Source organism: Tamandua tetradactyla, chromosome 23, assembly GCF_023851605.1.
Source record: "Tamandua tetradactyla isolate mTamTet1 chromosome 23, mTamTet1.pri, whole genome shotgun sequence".
NCBI classification, from domain to species: Eukaryota; Metazoa; Chordata; class Mammalia; order Pilosa; family Myrmecophagidae; genus Tamandua; species Tamandua tetradactyla.
This window is the reverse complement of record NC_135349.1, coordinates 10,844,343-10,862,704: the sequence shown is the minus strand read 5'-3', so window position 1 is coordinate 10,862,704 and position 18,362 is coordinate 10,844,343. Positions and strand designations below refer to the sequence as shown.

At 47.6% G+C, this 18,362-nt stretch overlaps 1 protein-coding gene across 4 annotated transcripts in view; it reads right to left on the bottom strand.

The window, feature by feature from the left end:
* Positions 1–5,354, bottom strand: part of HIP1 (huntingtin interacting protein 1) — a 154,802-nt gene extending 149,448 nt beyond the window's left edge. For all 4 annotated transcript variants that reach the window (XM_077140922.1, XM_077140919.1, XM_077140920.1 and 1 more), the window contains exon 1: positions 5,175–5,354. In XM_077140922.1, the coding sequence (XP_076997037.1) occupies positions 5,175–5,294 (120 nt within the window). In that variant the 5' untranslated portion in view covers positions 5,295–5,354. The remainder of the gene's footprint in view (positions 1–5,174) is intronic.
* Positions 5,355–18,362: the final 13,008 nt, after the last annotated feature.

The following is an 18,362-nucleotide window of genomic DNA, read 5'->3' as shown; positions in this document are numbered from 1 at the left end:
GGAGGGTGGGATTCCAACAATCCAGGCAAGAGGTGATAAGGGGAGAAACAGCAAAAGAAGGGACGGACAAGAGAAGCATCAATGAGGGGGACTCTTCAGAAGATGGCTGAAAGCCAGGGTGCGGGAGGACTTGGAACTGGCACCAAAGGTACGATGGGGGAACCAAAACCAGACAGGAGGCATTTAGAGCTGGGAGACCCAAGCTGAGCTGGGGTGAGTGGGGTTTATCCAGCTGCGGACGTCCAAAGGGAAGTGGTCGGCAGGCTTGGGAGGGGAGGAGGGCGAGGTGGCGAGTCAGCATCAGGAAGTGGGAATGGAAACCATCAGACCGAGGTGATGGCGGAGGAAGTGGACGGGAGGCATAAGAGAAATGGGCTCAACATGGCACCTTGGGGACCGCAGCCGTTAGGGGGAGAGAGGCAGGAGAAAGAGCACTGGAGGTGGCAGGTGAACAAGTAATGGGAAGCTGGCCTCTGGGATCATTTTTCTGGGTTGAAGCCCCAGTTCCCTCACTTACTTTGAAACCTGGAACTGGTTATCAACCCCTGTCAGCCTCAGGCACCACATCTGCCAAATGGGGCGTTAGAGCTCGTGTGCACTTAGAAGAACGGAAAGGCGAGGGTGGTGGAAAGGCTGAGCCACCTGCACACAGTAAGTGGGCAGTAAACGTCACCTGTCATCATTACCACCAGTGGAGGGGAGCAAAACAGGCGAGTTCAAAACCACTGGCCCACAGAAAGTTTTTAGTTTTCAATGCCAATTAAGGGGACGGGAGGGGCACGGCACCTTCTGTGTAAGAAGCCATCTCTGATAGTGAAATGAAGTAGATGGGACAACGGGGCCCCCTCTCAGCTCACCCTGCAGGGAGGCACCTGCTCAGAACTCAGGCTACACCAGCACTTTATACACCTGGTCAGCGGCAGCAGGGGAAGGAGGCCTAGGAACACAGCCTCGGGGCAGCCAAACAACCTGGCCTGGGGGCTCCAACGAGCTCGGGGTATCTGTGTTTAGAAGAAAAAACACCAAGGCACAGATTCTTCTTACCTGCAAGATCATCTCAGTTTCCTGGGTATAGCCGGAGCAGACTCAGAAATCCCACAGCTGCAGGAGCTCACTGGTCCCAGTGGGCAGCAGCCTGGCTGCACAGGAGAATTTCCTGGGTGCTCTACCAATTGCCAACGGTCACCCCAGATCCACTGAGACAGAATCTCTGCAGTATGGGGCCCAGAGAACAGTATTGATGTGATTCTAACAGGCAGCCAGGGCTGAGGTCTACTGATCCTTTTAGTCCAATACTAGAATTTCAGCAGCTTGTGAATCTATAGCTCAGCATCTGCTGGATATCATGGGGCAGGTGGCAGAAACAGCCCCGGCCTTCAACATGGAGAAAAGGACTTGTGGCTTCACTGTCTGCTTGCTGTGTGACCTTGGACCAGTCACTGAGCCACTCTGAGCTATTAAATGGAATGGCTATAAATCACCCAGCATGCTCCTAGTACCCAGCAGGCCTTCCATCAGCATTTGATTCTGTCTCTTCCTCACTAGAACCCAAGTCTCCTTGTCCTACCCAATTCCTAACTATTCATGAGTATCCTTTACTTTGGTTCTAACTCCCTAAGGGTTGATTGCCTCCTGTGTTTTCCATAGCTCTGTCTTCTCTAATCCTACCTGCCTACTACAAAGTAGCCCTGCCCACATTTTTGTAGGCACAGGAACACCCAGGGCTCTGGTTAAAATCCAGGCCTGGGGTGGGGCCTAAGATCCTGCACATCTAAGGGCCCCCAGTGATGCTGCCACAGGTCTGCAGGGACTTGGAGAGGCGCCCCCAGTCTCCGGGCCACCTCTCCTCTGAGCTCCCTGGGGGCTGCTCTCTTTATCTCACTCATCTCTGACTTCCTTGGGAGGTATGTGCTCAGTGCAAGAGTGAGGAAAGAATAAACAAACCATAAAGAGAACCATTTTCCTGCCAAGTCAACACAGACAGGGGCTTTTGTTTGCTGTGAGCAGCAGCCCTCCAGTTTGGCTCCAGGACTGGGCTCGTGGCCGAGGAAAGGCCAGTGGGGGTGGAACAGGCCTGTTGGAGACTTGGGACCTGGAGTCCTGGATTCGAATCCCAGACCTTTCACCCAGCAACTGGGCAACCCTGGACAAGTTACCAAGTTGCAGCATCCTCAACCGTAATACAAGGCTGACAAAACATCATCACCATGTGGGCTCCAAGATAGCTAAAAACACAGACTTGCAAAGCTCTCCATTCTCTACTGCTGCCAGGGCAGCACCTGCCACAGCCTCAGGACACAGGCAAGAGCAGGACCCAGGCCTGCCCTCAAGAAGCTCCCAGTTGACTGTGGGCCACGCAGAGAGAAAGATTTCGGGGCAAGGTATTAGCAAGCGCCAGGTGAGGGTACAAAATGTACTGTGGAGTTCAGAGGGGGAAGAGACTGATTTTGCCCCTCTCTCCATCTCAGCCCAGGGCTCCACCCTGCGTGTTTTTCTGCCTCCAGAAGTGTCCCCATTACCGAAAAGCCCCCTGTTCTCCTCGTGCTCCCGACCATTCCCCAGTCCCCCAGCCTGTACTCTATCCGCACTCTCAGCCCTATCACGTAGTAACAAACACTTCCGCTCCTCCCCTGAAGAGCTCAGCTGGCCTTGGCCAACACTTAAATTTCTGCTTTCTAAGGTCTCCTTACCCCTGGGACTGTAACAATATTATGCTACATTTGAATAGCACGCTCCAGTTCACAAAATGCCTTCTCGCATTTAATTTAATTCAATTCCCACAATAAATCTGCAAGGTTAAGTGTTGTCGGGACAATTAGGAAACTGAGGCTTAGAAAGGGGAGGCAGCTTGCCAAAGGCCACGTGGCCAACTCATCTGCCCAGGTGGAAACTCACAGGTTAAAGGTAGGGACTACTTCCAGCTGTAGCATGTGACTTGACCTCTTCTGTGCCTCAGTTTCCTCGGTGGTAATATGTGACTGATATCCACCGCATAGGTTTTTGTCAAGATTAAGTACAGTAATACAGCAAAGTACTTAGAAAAGTGCTAAACACAATAACTAAGTTATAATTATTACCTTAGCTGATTCTCATGGTCTCTAACTCGTTAAAAAAAATTTTGTAACTCAATTTTATATCGTATACATTTACTAGGTAGCCATTTAACAAAATGATCTTTTTGCAGATTGATTAATGCTGGGTTTTAGGAACATTCTTTTTTTTCTGTCTTCATTTTCCTACTCCCCTAAATAGTTTCAACAATAGAAAAGTTTCTTTTCTTCCTCCAGTCCACCTACACACACACACACACACACACACACACACACACAAGCACAGCATTAAGTCAAATCTGGACAAGTGCAATTGTTCTGCAGAATGTAAAATACTGGAAAACACTGACCTAGACTTTCCATGTCGGGCTGTCCCTGGACAGCCAGAGGACATGCCAGTCACGGATGGAAACTTTCACAAACCTACTTTCCACCACTGGAGCGGGTCAAAGTCCTGTGCATATTTCTGTATTGCTCCAGTTTTTTACTTATCTGAATCTATAGCAGGAATGGGTTGTTACGAAGTAGCCCCTGTTTATTTTTCGCTTTTCTTTAAAAAAAAAAAAAGGACAATCTACAGCGGTTTCCTGCAGCAAGAAGCGTCATGTAACCAGGCAACTAGCTCAGGCAGAGAAGCCCAAGATGCTGCCGGGTCAGGCACAGAAAACGTGCTGCTTTCCAGGGGTCCAGACCCCACAGCCAGAGAACCTGCCTCAAACCCAGCAGGGTTTGCGGAGGGCAGAAGGGAAAGGACACCTCTCTCTCTCTCCCCCTCTGGGGTAGGATGGCCCCAGGGGAGATGAGCCTTCCCATTTCACAGCACCCAGACACACCCCACCCGGGTGGGGCTACAGGCTGCTAGAATGAGAAGAGAAAGCCCCGGGGTGAAAAAAGCTTTATTCTTTACAAAATTCCACAGAGATAATGCTTCAATCAGGTCCATCCTCTTTTCTTAAACCCCAACACCCTTTCCCTAACTTTCTACTGTGTTTGGAGGAAAACAACCGCCTGTGCTGGCGAGCCCAGAGGGGGGCAGCGGGCACCCAACTGGATCTTCAAACGCTCCACTCTAAGCGCAAGCACGGGGAACAAATCTGCAAATAAAAGCCTGGCACTGGGATTGAAAGAAGTGCTGCACCCTTGTAAATGGATTTTTACATACAAATGAACTGATCAGCAGCATACACTTGCCGGCTTTCTTCAGTCAAATCGATACATCAGGCATTTAAAAACTCCGATGGAAAAATGGATTGTGGCTTTTTGTTGATGACACTGAGGAATTTTTGGCCCCAAGCCCTGGTCGGGCTGGACAAATAGGGCATCTGCCTGCTAGCTGCCAGGCGCATCTTAAGAGCCCTGAAACAAAACCCCAAGTCAGGGCTCGGGACACGGCCGGGCAGCTCATCCCAAGCAGCAGAGAGCGGCCCGGGGCACGCCAAGCGCCCCCATCTCTGCCCCCTGCCGGGTCCCCTCCTCCAACCCCGAGTCATTTTCCAAGCTGGGCCACGCTCCGCATTTCCTACATTCCTTCTCACCGCTCTTACCCCTGGGCCCCGACCTCGGAAGGCCGACAGCTGGGGGCGGTGAGGACCAGGCAAGGGGCGCGGAGGAACGGGTGCCAAGAGGTTGGAGGGGTGCTAGAGGTTTAGGGACATGGCAGTGCAACCGAGAAGCGGCGGATCCAGACGGGAGGAGAGGGCTCCCTTCCTTTCACCTCCCCACCCCCAATGCACCCCAAATAACATCCAATGCGTCCACCATGCCCTCTCCTAGGGCCCCTTTTCGGCTCCTGCCGCTCTCACCTCCCCTCGGGAACCCGCCGCTTTACCGGCCGGGTCCACTTCGCTTTGCCCCCGCCTCCCCCCCTCCCCCACCGGTGAGCCCCGTTTCGCGGAGTCCGTCCCTTCCCCTCCCACCCTTCCCGCCCCCGGGCAGCCGGGATGCCCCGGGGCACCCCCACCTTCCTCCGATCGCCTGGATCTGCGAACCAGACGCCGGCCCCCTCGCGGACCCCTGGCCCCGTCCTCTCCTGGGCCCACAAGACCCCTAATCTCTTCAAAGCCCCCTCCCGGACACAGTCTCTCGGGGTGCCCCGGTTCTGTCCCGGGGCGCCCAGGTCCTCACCTGAGTCCGCTCGAAGCTCTCCCGCTCGGCCGCCTCGAGCCCCGCGCCGACCCCGCGCCGGCTCAACACCTTGGGCAGCGGGTTAGGCACCTGTTTCATGGAGCTGGCCATCCGGTCCATGTCGCCGCGCGGAGCAGAGTCAGGGGCCGTCGGCCGCCCGGGGATCCCCGCGGGGCTGCCTGCCCCGCCCTACCCACCGGGATCCGGCGCTAACGGGACGGCTCCCGCCTCCCATTGGCTGGGAGCGCTGCTCCTCTCCCCCGAGGCCCCGCCCCTCGCCGGGAGGCTTCCCCGCCCGCCCAGCCTGCTCCGGAGCCCCTCGGCTCGCTGGGTCGGCTGGGTCCGCTGGGCGGCGCCCGATCGCGAGGCGCGCGCTGTGACCGGTCCACAGGCCTGTCCATCACCGCGGTCTCGCCGCGCCTGGCAGGGGCGGGGCGGCCGAAGGGGCGGGGCCTAGGGGCTACCCCGACCCGCCCTCGCACGCCCCTCCCCGCCGCGCACCGCCCGCTTTCCCCTCCCCTCCCCCTCCCCGCCCTTTCCCTCCGGGTCCCGAGCGCAGTTTCCCTCCGGAAAGCGCCCCTGGAGGCACTTAGAAGAACCAAGATCCTGAAGTGGGGGTCTGGGGGTCACGCCGGCTGGGGACTCGGGCCTTCCCCGGGGAGTCCGGGCCCGGCTGGGAATAGCCTGTTTACTCCTTTCGGGCCTGGAAGGACAGCCCCCCCCCCCCCCGGGAAGGGTCAGCTTCGGTCCAGGCCCCCACCCAGCTCCCAGTCCGTCCCTTTGGCTTCTTCCTCCATCCTGACCCTGCATCCCTGCGGTGCCCTCTGTCCTGATCGCAGACTCGAGGTCCGGGAGCGCCGGGCTGGGTCAGTGGGGACCTCCCGGCCCCTTCTTCCCTAACCTCTCATCATTTGGACCCGAACCAGAACTCACTTGTGGGTGGAAACTTTCCGTTTAATCCACGGCTCGGCGCCACCCCTCTCTCCTCCCCAGAGGCGTCAGCCAAGGTAGCCACAGCAGGAGAGAAGTGGGCTCCTTCGCGGAGATGCTGAGAAAGTTAGACGTTTTCCATGAAATTCTAATTTTGATGTTTTTGAAGATATTCTTTGTAACTCAAAGAATGCCCCCGGTAAGCATTAAACAGTCGGTGTATTTTTTTTCAAGTGTTTAAAACAACGTTTGGTAACAATTCACACACTCAGAGAAGGTGTGGGCGTTTGCGGGTACTAGGGAGTCCCTCAAGGTTTGCTGGCCTCTGAGGACACGGGGTGGGGGTGGGGGGTGTCAAGTGGAAGGAGTCCAGCAGCAGTTGAGAGACAATGAGGTCCTAAACTAGAATGGACAACAGAAAGCTTTGTCCCGTGGGAGGTTAGGTGAATAAGGTGTGGACAAAGGGGATGACAGGGGAAGGAAGCCGTGATTCCAGAATGTCTGTAGTGGCAGTGTGGTGGGAACGGATTGCCATGAGGCCAGGGAGATGGCATTGAGTCCAGGGTACAGTGGGGAAGCTGGCTGAGGAAGAGATGACTTCAGTATGGACAAAACAAAATCAAAGTGGCCAACTGGGTGGAAATAGAAGGGGCGAGGTAGGGGGGACAGGAGAAACAGAGGGGAAACAAGGCCAGGAGGGGAAGGGAGTAACAGGGGACTCAAAGATGATGTCTCAGCTAACTGTGCATTGTTAGGGGATGCAGACAATAGATGGGGGTGGGGTTTGGTAGATGTGAGGGTGTATCAGTCAGAGTTCTGGAAGGAAAGGATTACACACTCACTCAAAAGGAGAAAGTTTGATGGTGAAGCATTGAGAGGCTAGAACACTGAGGAGCTGTTGTCACCTCTAGACTTGGAGAGACCAGGGGAGGGAGCTCTACCTGAGCCAGCTGAGAGTCCTCATGGTGAGAGGAGACACCTGAATCTTAGGTAGAAAAACACAGCAATTAAGGAAAAACAGCTTGGTCTGCAGGGAGCTGGGGAATGAGTGTCCCAGTTTCTTTCTGTCCTTGGATTTTCTACTATTTCTTCCCATTGGCCAAATCCAACAGAAAGCCAGAGAGAGGGCAAGGACGAGGCAGTCAGCCTTGCCACTCCCCTCCTTCTAGGCACAGAGTGGGGTGGGAAAGAGTGGAGAGGGGGGTCTGGAGGGGCAGGTGGAGAGTTCCAGCACAGGAGGTTCACAGGAGATGTCCAGAAGGGAAAACAACCAAAGAAACAGACGAGCTTTGTAATAATATTACCTCTGGCTGCCCATGGCTTGTCTAGTCTCCTACCTGCCTTGTGCTCTAGATCAGGGTAAGGAATGATTTATGACCTTTTGCTCAGACTTTATGGCTTCAACAAACATGGGCCCTTTAAACAGGGATTAAAGGATCAGCCTAGTTTTTATTAGAATAAATCAGAGTAGGAATTCAGGAAATTTGTGGTTTGGAGGCACGGGGTAGAGAAAGACTCAAGGGAGTTATCTTCCTCTGTGAAATTCAGAGAAAAGTAAATGTAAGGCGTGCCCAACTGCTGCAGCAGCGAAACCCTTTACCAAGGGCTAAAGGGAACCCCCTTCCCAGGCCATAAACTATAGGACTTTGCTAGCTTCAGTCAGCTCTTACCTTCTCACCTAGGGACTTAAGAATCACTTGTTTCTGGACATGAAATCGTAATCTCTGGGGAGTGCCCAAAACCCACAGTGGGACGTGTCCTATCATGTACCTCTCCATAACTGGTGAAAAAGTTCCCACCCCACACCTAGTTTGGATATGGTGTAGCATCTAGTATGAGAAGATATACACTGATCACACTATTCCTCCGGGTTCCTGGAGCCCAGATACACATTTTTAATAGCTTTTATTGAGATATAATTGACGTTATTTAAACTGCATATATTTAAAGTGTACAATTTGGTGAGTTTTGACATATATATATATATACATTTGTAAAACCATCACCACAACCAAGATAATAATCATCCATCACCTGCTGAATTTCCTCGTGCCCCTTTATAATTTGTTCCTGTGCCTAGGGAACTACTGATCTGCTTTCTATAGCTGTAGATTAGTTTGCATTTTCTAGAATTTTCTATTAATGGAAGTATACAATACATCCTCTTTTTTGTTTGGCATTTTTACTCCGAGTAATTATTTTGGAATTCATGTATGTTGTTGCACGTATCAATATTTGTACCTTTTTACTGCTGAGTAGTGTTCATTGTATGGATAATCTACAATTGTTTATCCACTAGCCTGCTATTTGGGTTTGCTAAAGCTGCTAGAATGCAATATACCAGAAATGGACTGGTGTTTACAATGGTATTTATTAACTCAACAATTTACAGTTCTTAGGTCATGAAAACGTCCATGTCCCAATGAAGGCGTGCACAGGATGATATGTGGACTCTGAAGAAAGGCTGCCAGCATCCGGGACACTCTGTCACATGGAAAGGCACATGGCCGGAATCTGCTGGTCCTTCATTGCCAGGTTCCATTGCCTTCAGCCTCTGATTCCTGTGGCTTTCTCTCCGAGCATCTGTGGGTCCTCTCTTAGCTCCTCTGAGGCTTTACTCCCTAAGCTCTCCCTGGGTGTTTCTTTGAGTTTCTCTTGGTTTTTCTGTCTTTCATCCTCATAAAGGACTCCAGTAAAGGATTAAGAGCCTCCTTGAATGGGCTGGGTCACATCTCAATTGAAACAACCTCATCAAAAGGACCTTCCCTTCATAGGTCTGCACCCACAAGAATGGATTAAAAGAACATGACTTTTTCTGGGGTACATAACAGCTTCAAACTGCCACACCTGCTGTTGGAAATGTAGGTTGTTTCCAGGTGCTATGATTCCATGCTGCAATGCAGATGAACCGTGAAAACATTATGCTAAGCTAAAGGAGGCAGAAACAAAAGGTCATGTATTGTATCATTTCATTTATATGAAATAACCAGGATATGTGAATCCATGGAGACAGAATGCAAATTGGTGGTTGCTTGGGGCTAGAGGGAAGGGAGAATGGGAAGGAGCTGCTTAGTGGGTACAGGTTTTCCTTTTGGGGTGATGAAAATGTTTTGGAACTAGATAGAGGTGGTGGTTTCATAACTTTGTGAAGGTATCAAATGCACTGAACTGTTAATTTAAAAATGGTTAATTTTACTTTATGTCAATTCAGCTTCAATAAGAAAAATTAAAAGCAATTTAAAAGGTGGCTGTGAACATTTATGAATAAGATTTTGTATGTATATATGCTTTCATTTCTCTTGGGTAAATGCCTAGGGTGGTAATGTCTGGATTGTATGGCAAGTGTGTTTTTAACTTTTTAAGAAATCTCCAAACCGTTTTCCAAAGTGATTGTGCCATTACACATTCCCAGCATCAGTATGAGAATTCCAGTTGCTCCACATTCTTGTCAGCACTTGGTACGATCAGTCTTTTATTTTTAACCGGTCTAGTGAATGTGCAATGGTCATTCATTGGTGTTTATATTTGCAATTCCCTAATAACTCATGATGTTGGGCATCGTTCCATATGTTTATTTCACATCCCAAATTCTCTTTGCTGGAGTGTACACCTCAATATTTTGTCCATATTTTTAAAACTTTCTTTTTATGAAATAATATAGACTTCTAAAGAAAATTGCAAATATAATGCAAGGAGTTTCTTTATAACCTTCGCCCAGCCTCCCCTTATGTTGACATCTTATGTAACCACGGTAAAAATGATCAACACTAAGAAATTAACGTTGGTACAATGCTATTAACTGGATGACAAACTGTATTCAAATTTCACAGTTTTCCCACAAATGCTCTTTTTCTATTTTAGGAGCCAATCAGGATCCCATAAGGTCGTTAATTATCATGTTTCCTTAGTCTTCTCTAGTCTTTGACAGTTCCTCATTCTTTCCTTGTCTTTATGATGTTGACTCTTTGGAACAGGTATTTTGTGAGATGTCCCTCAATTTGGGTTTGCCCGATGTTTTCTCATGATCACATTAAAGTTATGAATGTGTGGCCTTTTCAGCACATCCTATTGGGGTGATGCTGTGTGTGAGTTTCATTACTGATAATGTCAATCTCAGTCACCTGGTTAAGGTTACTGTGCTGGTTTGAAAGGAAGTATGCCCCCTAGAAGAGCCAGGTTTTAATCAAAATATCATTTCATAAAGGTAGAATAATCTCTATTCAATACTGTATGTTTGAAACTGTAATCAGATCATCTCCCTGGATGATGTGATTTAGTCAAGAGTGGTTGTTAAACTGGATTAAGGGATGACATGTCTCCACCCATTTGGGTGGGTCTTGAATGGTTTATTGGAGTCCTATAAAAGAGGAGACATTTTGGAGATTCAGAGAGACTGAGAGAGAGCAGAGAATGCTGCAACACTACAAAGCAGAGAGTCCACCAGCCAGTGACCTTTGGAGATGAAGAAGGAAAACGCCTCCCAGGGAGCTTCATGAAACCGGAAGCCAGGAGAGAAAGCTAGCAGATGACACCGTGTTCGCCATGTGCCTTCTCACTTGAGAGAGAGACCCTGAACTTCATCGGCCTTCTTGAACCAAGGTATCTTTCCCTGGATGCCTTTGATTGGACATTTCTATAGATTTGTTTTAATTCTCAGCCTTAGAACTGAAAACTAGCAACTCATTAAATTCTCCTTCTTAAAAGCTGTTCTGTTTCTGGTATATTACATTCCAGCAGCTAGCAAACTAGAACAGTTACATTATATTTCTCTACCGTAAAGTTGCTATGTCTCCTTTGTAATTAAGTTTAGGGGTGATGCTTTGAGGTGATTCAATATCCTCTTTCTCCTTAAACATTTTTTTCCCCATTTTTAAATTACAGTTGCCTTCTTACTGAACTAATAAGTGAGTTTAGCAAAGTTGCAATTATTCAGGCCAATATACAAAATTCAGTTGTATTTTTATATACCAACAATTAAAGTCAGAAATTGATTTTACAAAAACAATACCATGTACAATATATATTATGTATATGAATATGAATCAGAAATATATAAAAATATGAATCAGACATAAATTTGACAAAAGATGTGAAAAACAAATATACACTGAAAACTGCAAAACATTGGTGAGAGAAATTAAAGAAAACTAAAAAATGGAGACATTTACTATGTTCATGGACCCAAGACTTGATATTGTTAAGATGTCAGTTCTCACCATGACTACATGGAACCTTGAATAGGGAGTGAGATCCTGTTGATTTGTACAGGTTGGTCTGATGCCCCAATATATCCCAGAGTATTCTGGGCAGAAGATTAAAAAGTATTTGCAGGGGGCGCAAGGGCAGTTCAGTGGTAGAATTCTTGCCTGCCATGCAGAAGACCTGGGTTCAATTCCCAGTCCATACATTTCCCAAAAAACAAGCAAGTGAAACAAACAAACAAAACTTCAACAAATGGTGCTGCAATAACAAGACACTCCCATGGAAAAATAATGAAATATGACCCTGCCATACAGCATACCAAAAAAAAAAAAAAAGTATTTGCAATGTCCTCTTGAGGAACTGAGGAAAAAGTGGAAATATTAAACTTCCCCACCTGGGGAAGACCTGATATTCTTGTAATCATTGGAGACTGCCAATTTGATGGGCCAGGCCCTTGATCTTGGGGTTGACCTTAGGAAACTTATTCCTGTAAAGGAGAAGCTAATCCTATTTATGATTATGCCTAGGAGTCACCCAGAGAACCTCTTTTGTTGCTCAGATGTGGCCACTCTCGCTAAGCCAACCGCACAGTTGAACCCGCTCCCCTCCCAACTATTTACACTCCCAGGGGTGTAAATCTCCCTGGCAACATGGGACATGACTTTCAGGAATGAGCCTGGCCCTGGCTTCATGGGATTGAGACAGACTTCTTGACCAAAAGAGGGAAAAGAAATGAAACAAAATCAAGTTTCAGTGGCTGAGGAATTTCAAATCGAGTTGAGAAGTTATTTTGGAGGTTATTCTTATGCAGTATATAGATATTAATTTTCAGTTTGGGGGTTGTATTATTCTGCGAGCTACCAGAATGTGATATACCAGAACTGGAATGGCTTTTAAAAAGGGTAATGTAATAAGTTACAACTTTACAGTTCTAAGTCTATTAAAATGTCCAAGCTAAGGCATCCAGAGAAAGATACCTTTATTCAATGTCAGGAACACCTCTGTTAGCTGGGAAGACACGTGGCTGGCATCTGCTGGTCCCTTGCTCCTGGGCTCCATTGCTTTCAGCCTCTGTTCCTGTGAGGGTGCCTCACTTTGCTTCTCCAGGGCTGGCTTTCACCTCTTGGCTTCCCTTGGCTCGATCCAGGTTCTGGCTTGTTTAATATCTCATGGCAACATCTGCTGGGCTGCAAGCACTTCCAAACATCCATGTCTCTCTACTTCAGGTGTTGGCATCTGTGTCAGCTGTGCTCTGAAGTTTCTGTTAGTTCTGTCGTTTCTGCAGTTTCTCCAAAATGCTTCTCCTTTTAAAGACTCTAGTAAAATAGTCTGGAATGGGTGGAGTCACATCTCCACTAAAAGGTCACACCCACAATGGGGCATGCCACATATCTGTGGGGATAATCTAATCAAAAGTTTCCAACCTTCAGTATTGAATCAAGAATAAAAGAAATGGCTGCCCCCACAAGGTTGGATCAGGATTAAAACATGACTTTTCTTGGGTACATAATAGAGTCAAACCAACACAGGGGTATTGGAGTAGGGAGAGGGAAATATCTAACTGTTGAAATGTAAACCAATAGCCTTGATTCTTGAAAATGATTGAATAACTATAGAACTTTTTTTTTTTACAACTATAGAACTTTTAAGGTGTGACCATTTGATTGTAAAAACTTTGTGACTGACACTTCCTTTAGTCAGTATATGAACAGATGAGTAAGAAGAAAAAAAGACAAAAAATAAATAAACAAATAATAGTGGGGGAAGGGGGTATAGGATGTTTTGGGTGTTCTTTTTTACTTTTATTATTATTATTATTTTTTGGAGTAATGAAAATGTTAAAAAATCAACTGTGATGACAAATGCACAGCTGTATGATCATACTGTGAACCACTCATTATACAATTTGGATGATTATATGGTATGTGAATATATAATATATCTCAATAAAATTGCACTTAAAAAAGATGTCAATTCTCCCCAAATTGATCTATAGATTCAACGCAATTCCAATAGAAATTCTAGCCAGCTTTTTAATAGAAATTGGATAGCCAATTCTAAAATAGATATGGAAAGGCAAGGGATCTAGACTATCCAAAACAACTTTGGGAAAAAAAATAGAATAAAGTTCAAGTACTTACATATCATGATTTCAAGCCTTTCATAAAGCTACAGCAATCAAAACAGTGTGGCATTGATGAAAGGACAGACATGTCAATCAATAGAAAAGATTACAGTCCACAGGTAGACCCACACACAAACAATCAATTGGTTTTCTACAAAGGTGCAAGGCAGTTAGTGTGGGAAAGGACAGTGCTTTCAAAAAATGATGCTGGAACAATTGAATGACCATATGCCAAAAAATGAACCTCAACCCTTTCCTCACAGTATATATAAAAATGAACTCAAAATGGATCATAGATCTAAGTGTAAAAACCAAGACTATAAAATTTATAAAAGAAAAGATAGGACAAAATCTTAATGACCTTGGGTTTGGCAAAGATTTCTTAAATGCAACACTAAAGCAGGAGCTATAAAAGGAAAAACATCAATAGATATGACTTCATCAAAATAAAAACACTTTTGCTTTTCCAAAGACACTGCTACAATAATGCAAGGACGAGCCCCAACCCGGGAGAAAGTATTTGCAAAATAATTATCCAACAAAGGAGTTCTATTTAGAATGCATCAAGCAGGGCATTTTTAAAGTTTACCTGGTTTTTGGTTTAAAATTATTCACTTGGGTCAGGATCACTCAGGCACAGGAGCATGATGTAGGCACCAAGTTGGAGGTTTGCAACAATTGGGACCTGAGTCTGAGGCTCAAGTTTATTGTGTTCCAGTTGTGGGTTCTTGGGTGAGTTACTTAATGCTGTGAGCCTCTTGCCTACCTGTAGAGTGGGGAGAATAAGAACACAAGCTTTCATTCTTTCACCAGACACTCACTGAACTCCTACCTTGGAGGAGGAAGACTGCGAAAAAGGTTATAAGTTTGCTGTTTGGTATGTGTTAAAAACACAGCTCATGCAAGGTGATCGATGCTAGAAAAGAGGATGGGAGAGCCAAGTTTCTCCAGGTACTTTGAGGATTCAACCAGAACAAAAGCCCACTTATGCAAAAGTGTATGTCTGTGTGCGCATGTTTATCTCTATGTATATTCTATAAATAAGTAAGAACAGAGGGTAGAGGTAAACTCTATCCACTGGCTTGTAAAATATCAAGTGGAAAAGAAGCACGTGGCTGAGTAGTGTGTATAGAATGGTTCTATTTTGGTAAAAATAAGCAAACAAAATTTTTTTTATATAGCTATATGCCTTGTGTATACAAATGAGCACAGAAAAAGGGGTGAAAGGATATAATCCAGGTGGGGCTATAGCAAGAGAAAAGGGGAGATTATTGCTTTTTTATATCACAATTTTTAAAATAAAATTAAGAAAATATAAACATAAAATAGTTGTTAATACACAGAAACAACAAAAACACAACCCAAGAAACCCTTTTCGTGTTGGTTAAAACAGACTCTCAGCTTATTACTAGAGAATGTGTAGTATGAGCTCCAAGATTGAAGGTCCTTTGTAGTTCCGTAGGCGTGGCTGATGATGTATTATCTAGAGGCTTTGCCCCATCTTGAAATGTTCACGCCAGGACTCAACAAATTAAGTGTGAATGGGTTGGGGGTCGGTGTGGATTTCAAAGAGAGTAGGGACCTGTCAATGGGCAGAAGAGACATGCTGGGGGTGGCCCGGAGTGTCCCATACCTGCCCCGAGCAGGATAAGCGGGCACAGAATCCCTACCGATGGCTGAACCCTGAGCTCTGCCCAACCAGGAGCCAGAGTGACAGGAATCAAACCAGCACTGAAACCGAGCCAAAGTCAAACAGGCAGCCGCCAGCCAGGACTGCGGAGACAGCACTGAACTGACCTGGGGGAGGGCCAGGGCCATATGTCTGCAGGGCAAGTTGGCTTCATCTTGCACTAGCTAAATAATGCCCTTGACCAAAGTCAGGAAACTTTGAGGGAAAGAGAACGAGCTCAGCTGTGGACACACCGAGTTTCAAATGCCACGTGGAGATGGCCATCAGCGGTGGGAATTTCAGAAGGGCTGTGAGAGCCGTCGATGTGAGCTGGGTGCTAATAGCCCCCTGGAGATGGCAGGTGAAGCCACGCACCTGGGTGAGACAGGAGAGAAAGACCTAGGACAGAAACCTGGGGCGAGCCCCAGACTGGGAGAAAATATTTGCAAAAACTTTCATGCAATGAAGGATTTGCATCGAGAATATACTAAGCATACATTTTTAAAGTTTACCTGGCTTTGGTTTTAAATTGTTCCCCTGTGTGAAGATGACTCAGGCACAGAGAAGCGGGATGTTGGGGACCAAGTCAGGAATTTAGAATGACGGAGTTCTGAGTTCTCAGCCACAGTTCCACTGAGTTTTAGTTGGGGGTTCTTGGCAAAGGGAGAAGAAACATATGAAAGAAATATATGTAAGAAGGCGTGATGGTTTGGAGCTGAATGTACCCCAGAAAAAATATGTTCTTAAATCTAATTCATTTCTGTGGTTATGAACCCATTGTATGTAGGACCATAACTTCAGTTAAGGTATGGCCCACCTAAATGAAGATGGGTCTTCATCCTGTTACTGGGGTCCTTTATAAGTAGAAAGAAATCCAGACAAAGAGAAAGCCACAGGAAGCAAGAAGCTAGAAGTCCACAGACCCTTGGAAGAGAAAGGAGAAGCCAGGAGCTGCCGCCACGTGCCAAGCTAAGGACCAAGGATTACCAGCAGCCAGCCCCAGAACACCAGTCTTTGGGAGAAAACATCTCCTTGACGCCTTGATTTGAACTTTTTCCTAGCTGCAAAACCGTGAGTGAAGAAAATCCCATTGCTTATGCCAACCCATTGCATGGTATTTGCTTGTGCAGCCAAGGAAACTACAACACAAAGTGTCAAGGAAAAGGAGCTAAAGAAGACTGAGAAAATGAATCAGAAAAATAGAAGAGGATCCAGCAGATTTCAGTGTAAAGACAAAGTGAGGCTGATAATAACAGTCTCAGAGGCTCAGAGAGGTCAGGAAAGGGAGACAAGAGGAACTAGAGGTGGAAATCTGGCCCTTTGAGAGAATGAATGAACAACAAAATGCAGTGTTTGAGAAGTGAATTAAGCCTGAGCTGTGGAAGCAGCGACTGTCACTCCTCTAAAAGTGTGGCAGGAGAATAAATAATAAGGGAAAGGGGTCTGTGGAGAACCAGGAAGAGAGGATAAAGAGAAAGATAAGGTGGTCCAGAGGCGGGCTGGTTTGGGAAAGGGATTCGGCAGGTGGGGGAAGCTCACCGCTGGCTGGGAGATTCCACGGTGGGGTGGGGGTGGGGGCCGCTTCCTGGAGAGGAGGAGGAGGAGGAGGAGGAGGAGGCAAGGAGCTGAGGTCAGAGTGCCGCTGGGACCAAGGGGACCAGATGTGAGACTGCCCGGAGCAAGATGACAAGCAAGGTCACGTGAGTGGAGAAATCTGAACACAGGTGTGTGGGGGGATATTTTGAGCTGTTTTACTGTGGTTCCTCTCTACCCCTTACCCCACACCACACACACACACACACACACACACACACACACAGAGCTCCTTTGCCCTTTAGCCAGTGGTATTTACCGCTGCAGGGGAGGAGAAAGCAGAAAATGAGAGGAAAAAAATGCTTTGGGGTAACAGAAGCTAGGGCTTGAGTTTCAAAAGCCTGGGAGGGGTCAATCACACCACAAGCAAGAGCCTGGGAGAACACAGGATGGGTCAGGTCACCCCATCCCCAGACCAGAGAACGTTCTCTACCCAAGGAAGTTGGGCCTCAGAAGGAAGAAGGAGCGCTTGGACACTGGTCTGCCCCTCGCGACCGGCCCTTCGCTCCCGCTGCCCCGGACTGAGTCATGGGATGGAGGCAGACGTGGCAAGAAATGCACATAGGTTTGGGGACTCTGAGGCAGAGGGAATCCACATCCTCCTTTTCTGGGTGGGGGTCCCAGGGCAGTGTCGTGTTCCCCGAGACTCCACGAGGCAGCGGGAAGAGGCTGGAGAGAACCCCCCGCCCCGTCCCCCCAGAACCCCAGCTGCTGCAGCATGGCGCAGGAGCAGCGCGATGTTTCCTGTGGCCCCAAGTCAGGGGGGCCATGGCCCAGGGCCCGCGGACCCCGGGAAGCCTGGCAGCCTGGATGAGGCCACCGCAGCCAGGAACCGCAGGGACCAGATTCTGATGGAACAAGGACATCTCATGGGGTGAGGACACGCGATGACAACTGAGGACCTGGGGGGGGCTCCCCCCCTGCTTGGCACTGTAAGGGAAGCCCTGGGGGAAAGTACCAGGAGGCCCCAAACTGCCCGAGGTCATCTCTGCCAAGCGGAGCCTTGGCGCCACTGCGGAAAAACAAAATTACGTTTCTACGCCAGCAAAATTGCAAGCTTTAGGATCCTTTTAATTAAGGCTTATAGACGAGGAAAGCATTTATTTCTCATCTATGGCTTGGATGAAATTTCCATCATCTTTTCCCAGGCTTTCATTTTCCCAGGGTTCCATTTCCAATGTTCGATCAGTTCTTTGATTATGGGGAAGCACAGCCTTTCTTGAGTAATACATTTTCTCTGGATCATCTCTAAAGAATATTTTGAGCAATTTTACTCAGCATTTACTAGAATATTTTGAGCTCCCTTGCAAGCCTGTCATTAAGCCTCTGTCATGTCTAATGGTCTCCAACCAAAAAGGGCTGCTGGGTCATTTTGGGGGAGTTGGGTAAGGGCCAGCAAGACTCCAGCTGCAGCAGGCAAGAGGGGTTTGAGGTGGCTGCTGTGTCTCTGTGGGAAGCAGCAGACTGACCCACGGTGGGTGCAGCCAACAGCAACCCCGAATTCTCAGTTATTCTCTGTGACGAAGTAAAATCCTCTAAGAAACCCCACTTCCTTGGAAGGTCTTTCACCCTTCCCAGGCCCACACCTGTGTGTTCCTGAACATATGGCAGGCCCAGTTCCCAGCCTTTGCCTCCATCTTGGCTTTGCAACCACAATACCTACTCCTCT